The sequence below is a fragment of the Poromitra crassiceps genome (genome assembly GCF_964638095.1).
Source record: "Poromitra crassiceps genome assembly, chromosome: 30".
NCBI lineage: Eukaryota > Metazoa > Chordata > Actinopteri > Beryciformes > Melamphaidae > Poromitra > Poromitra crassiceps.
The window spans coordinates 4,371,035-4,383,194 of NC_139652.1; the positions used below are offsets into that span (position 1 = coordinate 4,371,035).

General features: G+C 46.3%; 1 protein-coding gene across 1 annotated transcript in view; it reads left to right on the forward strand.

The window, feature by feature from the left end:
• Positions 1–12,160, forward strand: part of LOC310800600 (calcium-dependent secretion activator 2-like) — a 184,976-nt gene that overhangs the window by 4,168 nt on the left and 168,648 nt on the right. Inside the window, exons 5-6 of the mRNA XM_083663223.1 lie at positions 7,702–7,813; positions 9,779–9,918. Coding sequence (XP_083519349.1) covers positions 7,702–7,813; positions 9,779–9,918 — 252 coding nt within the window. The remainder of the gene's footprint in view (positions 1–7,701; positions 7,814–9,778; positions 9,919–12,160) is intronic.

Sequence of the window (12,160 nt, forward strand, 5' to 3'; positions counted from 1 at the left end):
CCTCCTGTTTTATTCCAGAATCTCCGTGCTGCTTTTTTCCTCTGGAAAGCTTAGCCTCGCTACTCGTAGCTAGCTACTGCCCAACACTGGTTGTATTAACGTTATGTACTGTTTGTATAATGTGTAGCTATCCAATCATCACCTGCTTTGCGAGCATAGTGTCACTGTGGACCCCGCCCCCAGCACCCACCAATTAAAAGTACTTGCCACGACTATGCTCGCACATCGATCTTATTACAAATGCGGACGTGCAATGTTAGTTTGTGGAATGCAGAGAGGCTCATACTTGCACTTTGTTTAAAAAGAAGAAGAAGAGTTTGCCTGCTACCTCCAAATGTCAATAAGGTCAATAAAATAAAAGTTGAATTGAGGAAAAACCAGATTTTTTTTTTATGACATTAACCCCCGAGGCGCTAGCTCGGTGGTGCTGTTGGAAGCCTTGCATCGGAGAACCAATCATGAGTGTTGTGGGCGGGCCTGCTTTCTGGGGGCAGTGACGCTCATGCAGAACCGGTGTCTCGAAAAACATTGCCGCGTTTGCGGAGAAACATAGTAATCACTTAGAAACAAACATAACCTGTTAACACATTCACTGCCAACAGTTTATCCAATACAGTAGGTAGCTTCTGCCAAGGTTTTTTTTGAGGATTCTGGCTCATCTTTCAAGAGCCGAGGATTATTTTCTGCTAGGACTTTGTGAACACAAAATATCTCAAAAGAACTAATAGAATGTGTGCTTTCTCTGTCTAAAAGAGTTAGTTTTTATCATGTTCTGTTATGTAGGCATTAGCAGTTGAATACAGCATGGTTTCAGCGTCTGAGAAGGAAAGCTGAGATAAATGCATTTTTGTGAAATTTGATAGAACAGGCAGAACAGTCACTTTAACCATTTATTTTTGGCATCAGTGAGACATCAGACATCTAAACAATAGTTCTGAACAGTAATTTCCTCCAATATAACAGCACCCCCACCCCCCTCTCCTTCAAACTCCTCCCTCCGTGGGTGTGTCTCTGGTGGCTCTGCAGCGTGTGTCACAGGCGAGTCTCTGCTGCCTGTCTGTGCTGCCTGGCGGCCGCTCGTCGGGCGAGTCTGGATCGGGCTCGCTCATTTCTGGGGTTTCGGTTGTGAGCTGGGATGAAGCTGCGTGCGATTCTGGGCTTTCTGCTGCGTGTTTCAAAGTGTGTTGCACCCAGAGTCTATTTTTGGAATCCCCCACGGTTGTGCGCCAGCTCCCAGCGCGAAAGCGTTTTCGCCAAACCATTCTCATGAGAATGGTTTCCTCACGCTTTTTCCTGCTGTTTTTGCTCGGCTTTCTCTAGTCTGGAGAGCACTGTCGCCACTTAGTGGGTCGGTGGAATGGGTTGTACACGTTCGGTGGCTCCCATATTTTTATAGGAGATGTAGGGGGCTTTGATCTTTTTTTTTTTTTGACTAGTTAACTCGTCGACGGCAGTCAACCGTTGTTTTTTTTTGACGAGTTAACTCGTCCACGGCAGTGAACGTGTTAATAGGACATGTTTCATCCGGCCCCGGCGGCTAGAGGTCTTTCCCCCAGCGATAAGCCCGACTCCCGAGGCTAACATTATAGAGCCTGCTGATGACTTCACAGTAGCAAGTGGACCACTTCCGGGTAGGAAAAATAATTGTAAAATAAACAACAGGTATAAACTCTCTTTGCAGCACATCAGTGTCTTGCTCTATATTGGAACTATGAAACATTGCATTGTCACTACCAAATAAAATTCTAATAATAAATGTAGGCGTGTCTGCTGCCGGCCGTTCTCGCCGGGCTCGAAGAGACAGATTTTGATAATGAAATTCCCAGACGTTTGGTGGTTAGGTGGCGCTGTTGGCGCCGCTCACCAAACGTCTGGAAACCGAGACTACCGAGGCGCCAGCTCATATGACATTAACCCCCGAGACACCAGCTCATATGACATTAACCCCCGAGGCGCCAGCTCATATGATATTAACCCCCGAGACACCAGCTCATATGACATTAACCCCCGAGACACCAGCTCATATGACATTAACCCCCGAGACACCAGCTCATATGACATTAACCCCCGAGACACCAGCTCATATGATATTAACCCCCGAGACACCAGCTCATATGATATTAACCCCCGAGACACCAGCTCATATGACATTAACCCCCGAGACGCCAGCTCATATGACATTAACCCCCGAGGCGCCAGCTCATATGACATTAACCCCCGAGACACCAGCTCATATGACATTAACCCCCGAGGCACCAGCTCATATGACATTAACCCCCGAGGCACCAGCTCATATGACATTAACCCCCGAGGTGCCAGCTCATATGACATTAACCCCCGAGGTGCCAGCTCATATGACATTAACCCCCGAGGTGCCAGCTCATATGACATTAACCCCCGAGGTGCCAGCTCATATGATATTAACCCCCGAGGTGCCAGTTCATATGACATTAACCCCCGAGGCGCCAGCTCATATGACATTAACCCCCGAGGCACCAGCTCATATGACATTAACCCCCGAGGCGCCAGCTCATATGACATTAACCCCCGAGGCACCAGCTCATATGACATTAACCCCTGAGGTGCCAGCTCATATGACATTAACCCGCGAGGTGCCAGCTCATATGACATACCTGATGGAGCTAGATTTTTTAATTAGGTGATTACCTAATGATGTGATGTCATCAGTGATGTCAACAGTGATGTCAACAGTGATGTCATCCTTCCTGGCTGAGGCTATATAAGTTCAAGTGATGATGTCATCAGTGATTGATGTCATAGAGCAGGCGAGACCGCCTGTGCGACGCGCAGTGGGCGAGCTGCAGGGCGGGCGAGGCTGCGAGCAGAGGAGCTCGTTCATAAAATATTTCTAGTTCATAAAATGGACCATATTTAATTTCTGACACAGCTCACATGATGAATGGAGGCTCTCAGGTGAGTGAAGCCAGCTGCATCATGTGTGTTTCTGCTGCTCTGTGTTGATCTGTTGTGTGATGATCACATTCAATCACATTCATAAAAAGATGTGTGTGTCTGAACCAAATCCACCTTTCTGCACAATGTTGCCTTGGAAACTGAGAAAACTGAATACGGAGGTCGGCTTTGATTTGTGCCCTCCACAAGTGAAGGGGTCACTTGTCATCTGCGGGCTGCCTACAGTACACACGCACACACACACACACACACACACACACACACACACACACACACACACACACACACACACACACACAGACACACACACACAGACACACACACACAGACACACACACACAGACAGACACACACACACACACACACACACACACACACACAGACACACACACACACACAGACACACACACACACACACACACACACACACACACACACACACACACACACACACACACACAGAGACAGACACAGAATCACACGTTTTGACATACTGTAAAACTTCAAATCAAAGCAGAGTCCCAAATGTTTTGGTAAATAAGGGCCGGTCTCAATTTGACACCGGGGCTGTTTGGTTAATTGAAGTTTTACAGTATTATGATGTCTGCTTCTGGTGCAGCAGCAGCAGCTGCACTTTGCTCCTCTTCTCTCCTCTCTGCCTCTGTCTCCACGGTGACGCTGCCGTGCTGTTTGACGGCAAAATAAAGCGCTGAAAATGGTCAAAATATAGTTATATTATATATATATATATATCTATATATATATATATATATATAATATAGTGTGCGCTGACATAGATTTGTTTTGGAAATATGGCTGTTTGGCAGCTGCATGCGACAATTACTGTACTGAAAAATACACACCAAATAGCAGGTGGCACGGTCAAGCCAGATCTCTATACTGTATTTTCTATCCAAGTACTATTCATACTGGTTTAAATAAACAATTTGATACTAGGGATGTCACAATGATATATTGCGATATCAAAACGTGACAATATGTATCGTTGAGATGAAATCTCATATCGCGAGAAAAAGAAGCTGAACATGGTGGCACTGATCTGCATCTGATTGCATGCTCGCTCTCCTTTTCATTGCTTTGTTTGAACAGATGAGGGACGTTACAGACACGGAGGATGAAAATGGTGAAATGACTCAAATTAGCGTGGAGGATGCCCCCTCAACTTACAAATCGATCGCAAAAAAATATTGTTAAGATATCGTATCGTTATCGTGAACCCAATATCGTGTATCGTATCGTGAACTGAGTCTATCGTGACACCCCTATTTGATACTATTTCCAGTGTTTGCAGAGCAAGAATTCTGTGCAAAAAGAATTAAACGCAGGTCCCAATTAACGCCAGGTCTGGCTATACATTTTGGTAAATAAACGCCCGGGCTACTATTTGAAGTTTTAAGGTAAACACACATATCACGCGAGCAGCGTTCTGAAAATGGCTGCAGAATAATCTGCGACTCTGAGCAGTGAGCCGCCACGCCCGGCTGGAAATGAAGAGCCAGAGCACAATTTACATGCCACCAGGTCAACACCTTGGAATCTGCCCACTCCACTGAGTGGAGTTTTGGCTGCTTCTGAGATGAGTGTAACAAGTTGAAAATTCGGTCTGATATCAGGCAAAGGAAACACTGTAAAGTGAGCTGAACTGAGCTCATGCTAGAGATGACATTAGACGAGATTAGGTCGCAGTAATCATCACTCATTGGACGGCACGGTGGCATCGTCGTTAGCGCTGCCACCTCACAGCAAGAAGGTCCCGGGTTCGAATCCCGGTCCGTCCAAGGGTCTGTGTGGGTTTCCTCCGGGTGCTCTGGTTTCCTAGCTATGTTAGGGTTAATACTCCTGTCAAAGACATGTATGTTAGGGTTATGAACTGATTAAATGTTGGTCATCAAAAGTCAAAGTTCAAGGTCACTATGACCTCACAAACGCCATTTTCTAGCTCGTTAACGCAATATCTCAGGAACGCCTTGATTGAATTTGCCTCAAACTGTGTATTAGTACTTTTTGAACATTTTCAGCACATTTTAACAATAGGCATCTCGCACGCTCAATTCCTAGGCTCACGCGCTGCACGAACTCGCCTGCCCTGCAGCTCGCCGAGCTGGCCCTGCAGCTCGCTCGCTGTGTGGGCTCACTTGCTCCCTCGCACGCCCTGTAGCCCGCACATCGGGCTCACCTGCTCTTATGACATCACTGATGACCACTGCGCTCAGTCAGCATTGGGGCAATTAGGGCAAATAATCTGCCCTAATTTAAAAATCCGGCTCCGACAGGTCACCTGCACGGGTGTTCTTTACACCCCCTGAAAGTTTCAGCCCGATCGCACGTAAAATGGCATAGCTGTGGCCGGCACAAAAATTGAAACAGACAAACATTGCTCCCTTTTATAATAGGATACAGTGATAATATGATCAGATACAGTGATCATTTTCGTCACTATAATCGTGATATGAAATTAGTTATATCGTTTCATCTCTAATCAAAGGTAATGCTTGCCTTTGCCCCCCCTTGCCCTTGGCGTAAGATATATATATATATATATATATATATATATATATATATATTTTTTTTTTGTGCCCGCAGTCAGGCTACTCACTGAACAGCAGGCCAGGCGCCGCCTACTGGTTTACTAGTGGTTTTATTACTTTATTAGTTAGTCTGAAGTAATAATTACACTTCAGGGTTAAAGTGGGTGCATCTCATTGTAAAATTGGACTCGGCCCAAATTGGGCTTCAAATGGCCCAAATTGGGCTTCAAACGGCCCAAATCTGGCTTCAAATGGCCCAAATCGGGCTTCAAACGGCCCAAATCTGGCTTCAAACGGCCCAAATTGGGCTTCAAACAGCCCAAATCTGACTTCAAACGACCCAAATCGGGCTTCAAACGGCCCAAATTGGGCTTCAAACGGCCCAAATTGGGCTTCAAACGGCCCAAACTTTTTTGCCGGCAACCGGCACGTGCGTCGGCCCGTATCGGCCTGGCCTGCTTGGTATCTAATGCCTGGCCTGAATTATGATCCCAGTCCGCCCCTGGGTGGGGTACCCAGGGGGACTTCACCATGACGCACCCCCTGCCCTGTCAGTGTGTATTAACACATTCAGTGCCAAGGACGTCTGTGGACGTCCTAAAAAAAAGTAACGAGGAGTGCCAAGGACGTCTGTGGACGTCCTAAAATCATAATTCATATTATTCCATAATTCTGCTGTTTAAGGTCGTACCTAGCCAGTGAGCATGAATCCCTTCAAGGGATCACACGGCGCCACCTTAAACATCGACACGGGAGCTGCTCCACCCACCTCAGATCCTTTACTTTGTACAGGAGACAGCGGAGAAAGCGGCGATCAAAGTGGAAACGGATGCATGCTTCAGCCAGAGCCGTATATATTGCTCTGTCTACAGCGGACAGTGGGCTCGGCTGCATCCGCGCTCACAACTGAGCTCTTATGCTTCTATCTATCTCCACACGATTTCCTAGAAAGCCAGCATCCAAAGCCGAACGGCCAAGCCTTTTCATTCAGTCGCGTTTGCCAGCGCGCATCATTTCCTTCTTGATGGGCGCTGGGATCTGTCCGGGGCAAAAACGAGAAAACAAACTCTGTGCGTGTGGGAGGAGCCCGCAGCTCAGAGGTGGAGAGGGGAGAGGGGGGAGGGGGGGGGGGGGGGAGAGGGGTGTGTGGCACACAGGCTTCACAGAAACCACACCACACGCCACCACATCAGAAAACACCAGCCAGAGTCAGTGAATGTGCTCGAAATTAGAGTGCAAAAGGTATTCATAAAAGGGCCTATATCTTGGAATGTAAAAAAAAACGACAGAAAACCCTTGAAAGTGCACTTTTTTGAGAGGCTGTAATTTCATAATGGAACTGTCTAGAAACAAAATTTCTTCTTTGGAAGAAGCAGGAGTGTTCAATGTTTCATTAAAGTCCAGCCCCGTTAATATAGCCATAATAGAAAAAATTCTATAGCTGTTTTCAACTGAATGGAAGTGAATCTGGCACAGGCTCCAGACAATTTTACTGAAGCGCTGTGGCACTGAATGTGTTAAAGGAAGGGGAACCTTTGTGTTTCAGATGGGGTACCCAGGGGGACTTCACAATGACGCACCCCCTGCCCTGTCAGTGTGTATTAAAAGAAGGGGAACCTTTGTGTGTCAGATGGGGCACCCAGGGGGACTTCACCATGACGCACCCCCTGCCCTGTCAGTGTGTATTAAAGGAAGGGGAACCTTTGTGTTTCAGATGGGGCACCCAGGGGGACTTCACCATGACGCACCCCCTGCCCTGTCAGTGTGTATTAAAGGAAGGGGAACCTTTGTGTTTCAGATGGGGCACCCAGGGGGACTTCACCATGACGCACCCCCTGCCCTGTCAGTGTGTATTAAAGGAAGGGGAACCTTTGTGTTTCAGATGGGGCACCCAGGGGGACTTCACCATGATGCACCCCCTGCCCTGTCAGTGTGTATTAAAAGAAGGGGAACCTTTGTGTGTCAGATGGGGCACCCAGGGGGACTTCACCATGACGTACCCCCTGCCCTGTCAGTGTGTATTAAAGGAAGGGGAACCTTTGTGTGTCAGATGGGGCACCCAGGGGGACTTCACCATGACGTACCCCCTGCCCTGTCAGTGTGTACTAAAGGAAGGGGAACCTTTGTGTTTCAGATGGGGCACCCAGGGGGACTTCACCACAACGTACCCCCTGCCCTGTCAGTGTGTACTAAAGGAAGGGGAACCTTTGTGTTTCAGATGGGGTACCCAGGGGGACTTCACCACGACGTACCCCCTGCCCTCCATCAAAGTCAAGCTGTTCACAGAGAGCACGGGGGTCCTGGCACTGGAGGACAAGGAGCTGGGCCGGGTGAGGCTCCGCCGACACCGCACCACATCAAGATCCACTGTATCAAATATGAACTTCATGACAGCTCCTCAAAAGTGAAGCCAAAACATCTCCATTGCCCTCTGGTGGCTGGCTGCAGTATAGGTCATAAATGCTGGCTACAGTATAGGTCTTAAAGGAACACTCCGCCCATTTTCAACCAGCTTTGTATCATTAGAACATCAGTAGTATATCAGAAAACTGTAAACTGTTTTGAAGTCTGTCATTTAATTTGGCAGTTATTGAGTGTTAAAGTGTGGACCAGTGACATCACTGGTCCACACTAACTCAAATTAATAACTCATTAACTCAAATCAACTCTCAATAACTGTCAAACTATTCATCATTCATCTAGTTTGGACACTTTAACACTCGATAACTGTCAAATTAGATGACAGACTTCAAAACAGTTTACAGTATTCTGATATACTACTGATGTTCTAATGATCCAAAGCTGGTTGAAAATGGGCGGAGTGTTCCTTTAAGTGATTTAGAAATTATGACATCTGTGTTTCGTGCGACACATTCACACTGGATAAGCAAAGACTGTGTTTTACTCAAATTAACTGACATTACCCCCTGCATGTCAAGGCTCTGTGTAATCCACACTCCCAAAGAAGAACCATTAAACTGGACGCAAAAAATATTGTTAACATTAACCTTCAAAATAAAAGCGATATAAAGTTCAGTTTGTGCAATAAAAAATAAAGTAGTAGGCTAACATATGAATTTAACAACACTAAGAGAGGAATGTCTAGTTGAATGTTTGAATGAGAATAGAACAGCAGAACAAATTACAGGGTAGATGGTGTGTATTTTCGTGAAATAAGATTTTGTTTTGAAAAACCCTGCCTGGAAGTCCAAATGATTCTGCTGCTCACTTTATCCTGCCGCTTGTTCGTTCACAATTTTGGAGAAATATTGATCGGAAAATGTCTGGTTGCTAGCGTAACAGGCTTAACGTTATAATAACAGTTGAGCCTGTTGAAAGATAGAAAAACGTTATTTACCCATGAATGTCATCTCGTCAGGGCGTAACTCTTACGCCTGGTCAGGAGGAGGCGTAGAGCCTGCCTGTCTCCGCGGAGACCTTTTTGAGTCCTTACCGTCATCGTCGTAACACAGCCAGTTCTCCGTCTTTGAAAGGACGATGTTAGATTATAACTAACTAGTTGTGTGGCTTAGCCTTCCCAAATGTTGCCGTTCATTTTTTAGAATTTAATACATAGAATTGGGAACGTTACATTCAATTTCATTCAGACTGTCTGTCTGGCTCAATCGCCGCCATTTTTCCCCCGGAGCGAGGGAGGGTGGGAGGAGGGAGGGTGTTACAGCCAAGCAGGTCGCGAGGCACATTTTTTGCAACATCATCCAATCAGGGTGCATTCCGTGGCAATTCACATGGACGCGCATTGCTACGACCAGCATAGTTAAGACCAGACGTAAGCCGTGTTGGTGCAACAGGCATAAATCCACTCTAAAGACTGGTCTTAACTAAGACCGACGTAGGAGTTACGACCAGGCATAGTTAAGACCACTTGGTGCAACTGGCCCCTGATGGATTTGATCATGCACGCGAAATGCTGTCAAATATTTCAACCAACGCAGCCTCCTAATTGTTGATCGGAAAAGAGGCAGAAAAAAGCCACAGAGAAAACAAGAAAACCTTCAGAGAATAAAAATGCGACCACAAATCACAGAGATGCCGATTCACACAGGAATAATATTATCACAGGACCTCTGTTTGGCGATGGTAGGTCATTTGCAGTGGAATTATTACTTTACAAATTATGGATATGGCCGATTCGCATGGGATTAAGAAGATCACAGACAACCTCTGCAATTATTACAGATTACCAGAGGTCCCCAGGTAATACTTATCCCATGAGAATAGGGCGTACATTTCTTTTTATGCACTGTATGTTTTTAATTGTTAAATGTTGTCAGGTGGTGCTGACCCCCACCACCAACGGGCCGAAGCAGGCGGAGCTTCACAGGATGCAGGTTCCTAAGAGCAGCCAGGATGGAGAGCTGAAGATCAAACTGGCCGTACGCATGGACAAACCCCCCAACATGAAGCACAGCGGGTGAGTCAGAGAGGGGGATGCGGGTGCAGGTTTGAATCCCGGAGCCACTGGGGAGTAACCTGGTGAAAGCCATCCTGATCGGCTACCAGTGTTTAGGCACTACTACTGGGCTGCCAATGTTAGGGCTCCAAATATTTTGGCGGCAAGGGACTCCTAGAAATTTAACTCTTGGGGGCTCCCTGTGGCTGAAAATGGAGGCCAGCTCTATTGCCAACTCTTCTCTGCCAGCCATGCTATTTTCTAAGCTAGAGAAGCCGGGGAAGTCTATTGGACTACCCTGCACATTGTGGGAGTTCTATAGAAGTCTATTGGACTACCCTGCATGTTGTGGGAGTTATATAGAAGTCTATTGGACTACCCTGCATGTTGTGGGAGTTCTATAGAAGCCTATTGGACTACCCTGCACATTGTGGGAGTTCTATAGAAGTATATTGGACTACCCTGCATGTTGTGGGAGTTCTATAGAAGTCTATTGGACTACACTGCACGTTGTGAGAGTTCTATAGAAGTCTATTGGACTACCCTGCACGTTGTGGGAGTTCTATAGAAGTCTATTGGACTACCCTGCACGTTGTGGGAGTTCTATAGAAGTCTATTGGACTACCCTGCACATTGTGGGAGTTCTATAGAAGTCTATTGGACTACCCTGCACATTGTGGGAGTTCTATAGAAGTCTATTGGACTACCCTGCACATTGTGGGAGTTCTATAGAAGTCTATTGGACTACCCTGCACATTGTGGGAGTTCTATAGAAGTATATTGGACTACCCTGCATGTTGTGGGAGTTCTATAGAAGTCTATTGGACTACCCTGCACATTGTGGGAGTTCTATAGAAGTCTATTGGACTACCCTGCACATTGTGGGAGTTCTATAGAAGTCTATTGGACTACCCTGCACATTGTGGGAGTTCTATAGAAGTCTATTGGACTACCCTGCACATTGTGGGAGTTCTATAGAAGTATATTGGACTACCCTGCACATTGTGGGAGTTCTCTAGAAAATTAATTTAAATTATGGGTCAATTTTTCTGTAGAATCCACCGAGCTCTCTCTATGGCTATGGCCACTATAACTGCAATCATGTGTGTGTGTGTGTATGTGTGTGTGTGCGCGTAGGGGGGGCTGGGACACTACTGCGCAAAATCTATCAGCACTGGCACTAAGGAGTGGAATAAACTGTTTGGACACAGACGTGAGCAACTTTCATTGGAATGGATGGGCGGCCATCTTCCCACACGTGTCCTCGTGAGGTCTTCATCATGTTAGAAGGCTAAAGAGCGTTGCACACTAAGAGCCACGTGAATACGCAGCACCAAATTGCAAGGCGAATTTTGAGCCACGTGTCAATCACAGCAACAGATGTTTGAAGCGATGTCGGAAGCCAATTTCTCAAAAAACCACCTTGGTTCGAAAAAATAAAAGCTGCATTATTGCTCAGCAAAACGTTGCCGTGGGTTTGCATGTTGCATTGACTGGATATAGGCTTGAAACATATTATTGATCTGTGAATTAATCGCACGGAAAAAACGCTTCTGGTGTGTGAGGACCTTTAAGTTGGCAGATTTCAGAGAGAGACAAAGAGAGAGACAGACAGAGAGACAGACAGAGAGAGAGAGAGAGACAGACAGACAGACAGACAGAGAGAGGGAAAGAGAGAGAGAGAGAGAGAGAGCGAGAGACAGACAGACAGACAGAGAGAGAGACAGACAGACAGACAGAGAGAGACAAAGAAAGAGACAGACAGAGAGAGACAGAGAGAGACAGACAGAGAGGGAGAGAGAGACAGAGAGAGAGAGAGGGAGAGAGAGATGGACAGAGAGAGAGAGAGAGAGAGAGAGAGAGATGGACAGAGAGAGGGAGCGAGACAGAGTAAAAGTATCAGTAGTAGTGGCGGCGGCGGTGGTAAACAAATAATACCTGTATTTAATACTTTTCAAGTCCTTAAATTTGGATTATTTTGAGACTTTTTTTTGGCCTTTTCAACAACCAACAGACAACTTGCTGAGACACAAACAAACACACAGCTTGTTGACAGTACTGTTTGCAGGTGGACAGCTCCCCCTGCTGGTTGAATGGAGGAAGGTGTTTGGATGTTGGATTTTATAATGCAGTTTTCCCTGCTCTTCTCTCTCTGAGTGGATGCCACAGAAGGATAACTCGAAGGCACATTACAAGACAATACAAGAAGTTATATCAACAGTGTTAACCAAACCACAAACGACATGACAAACGGTGAAGGGGG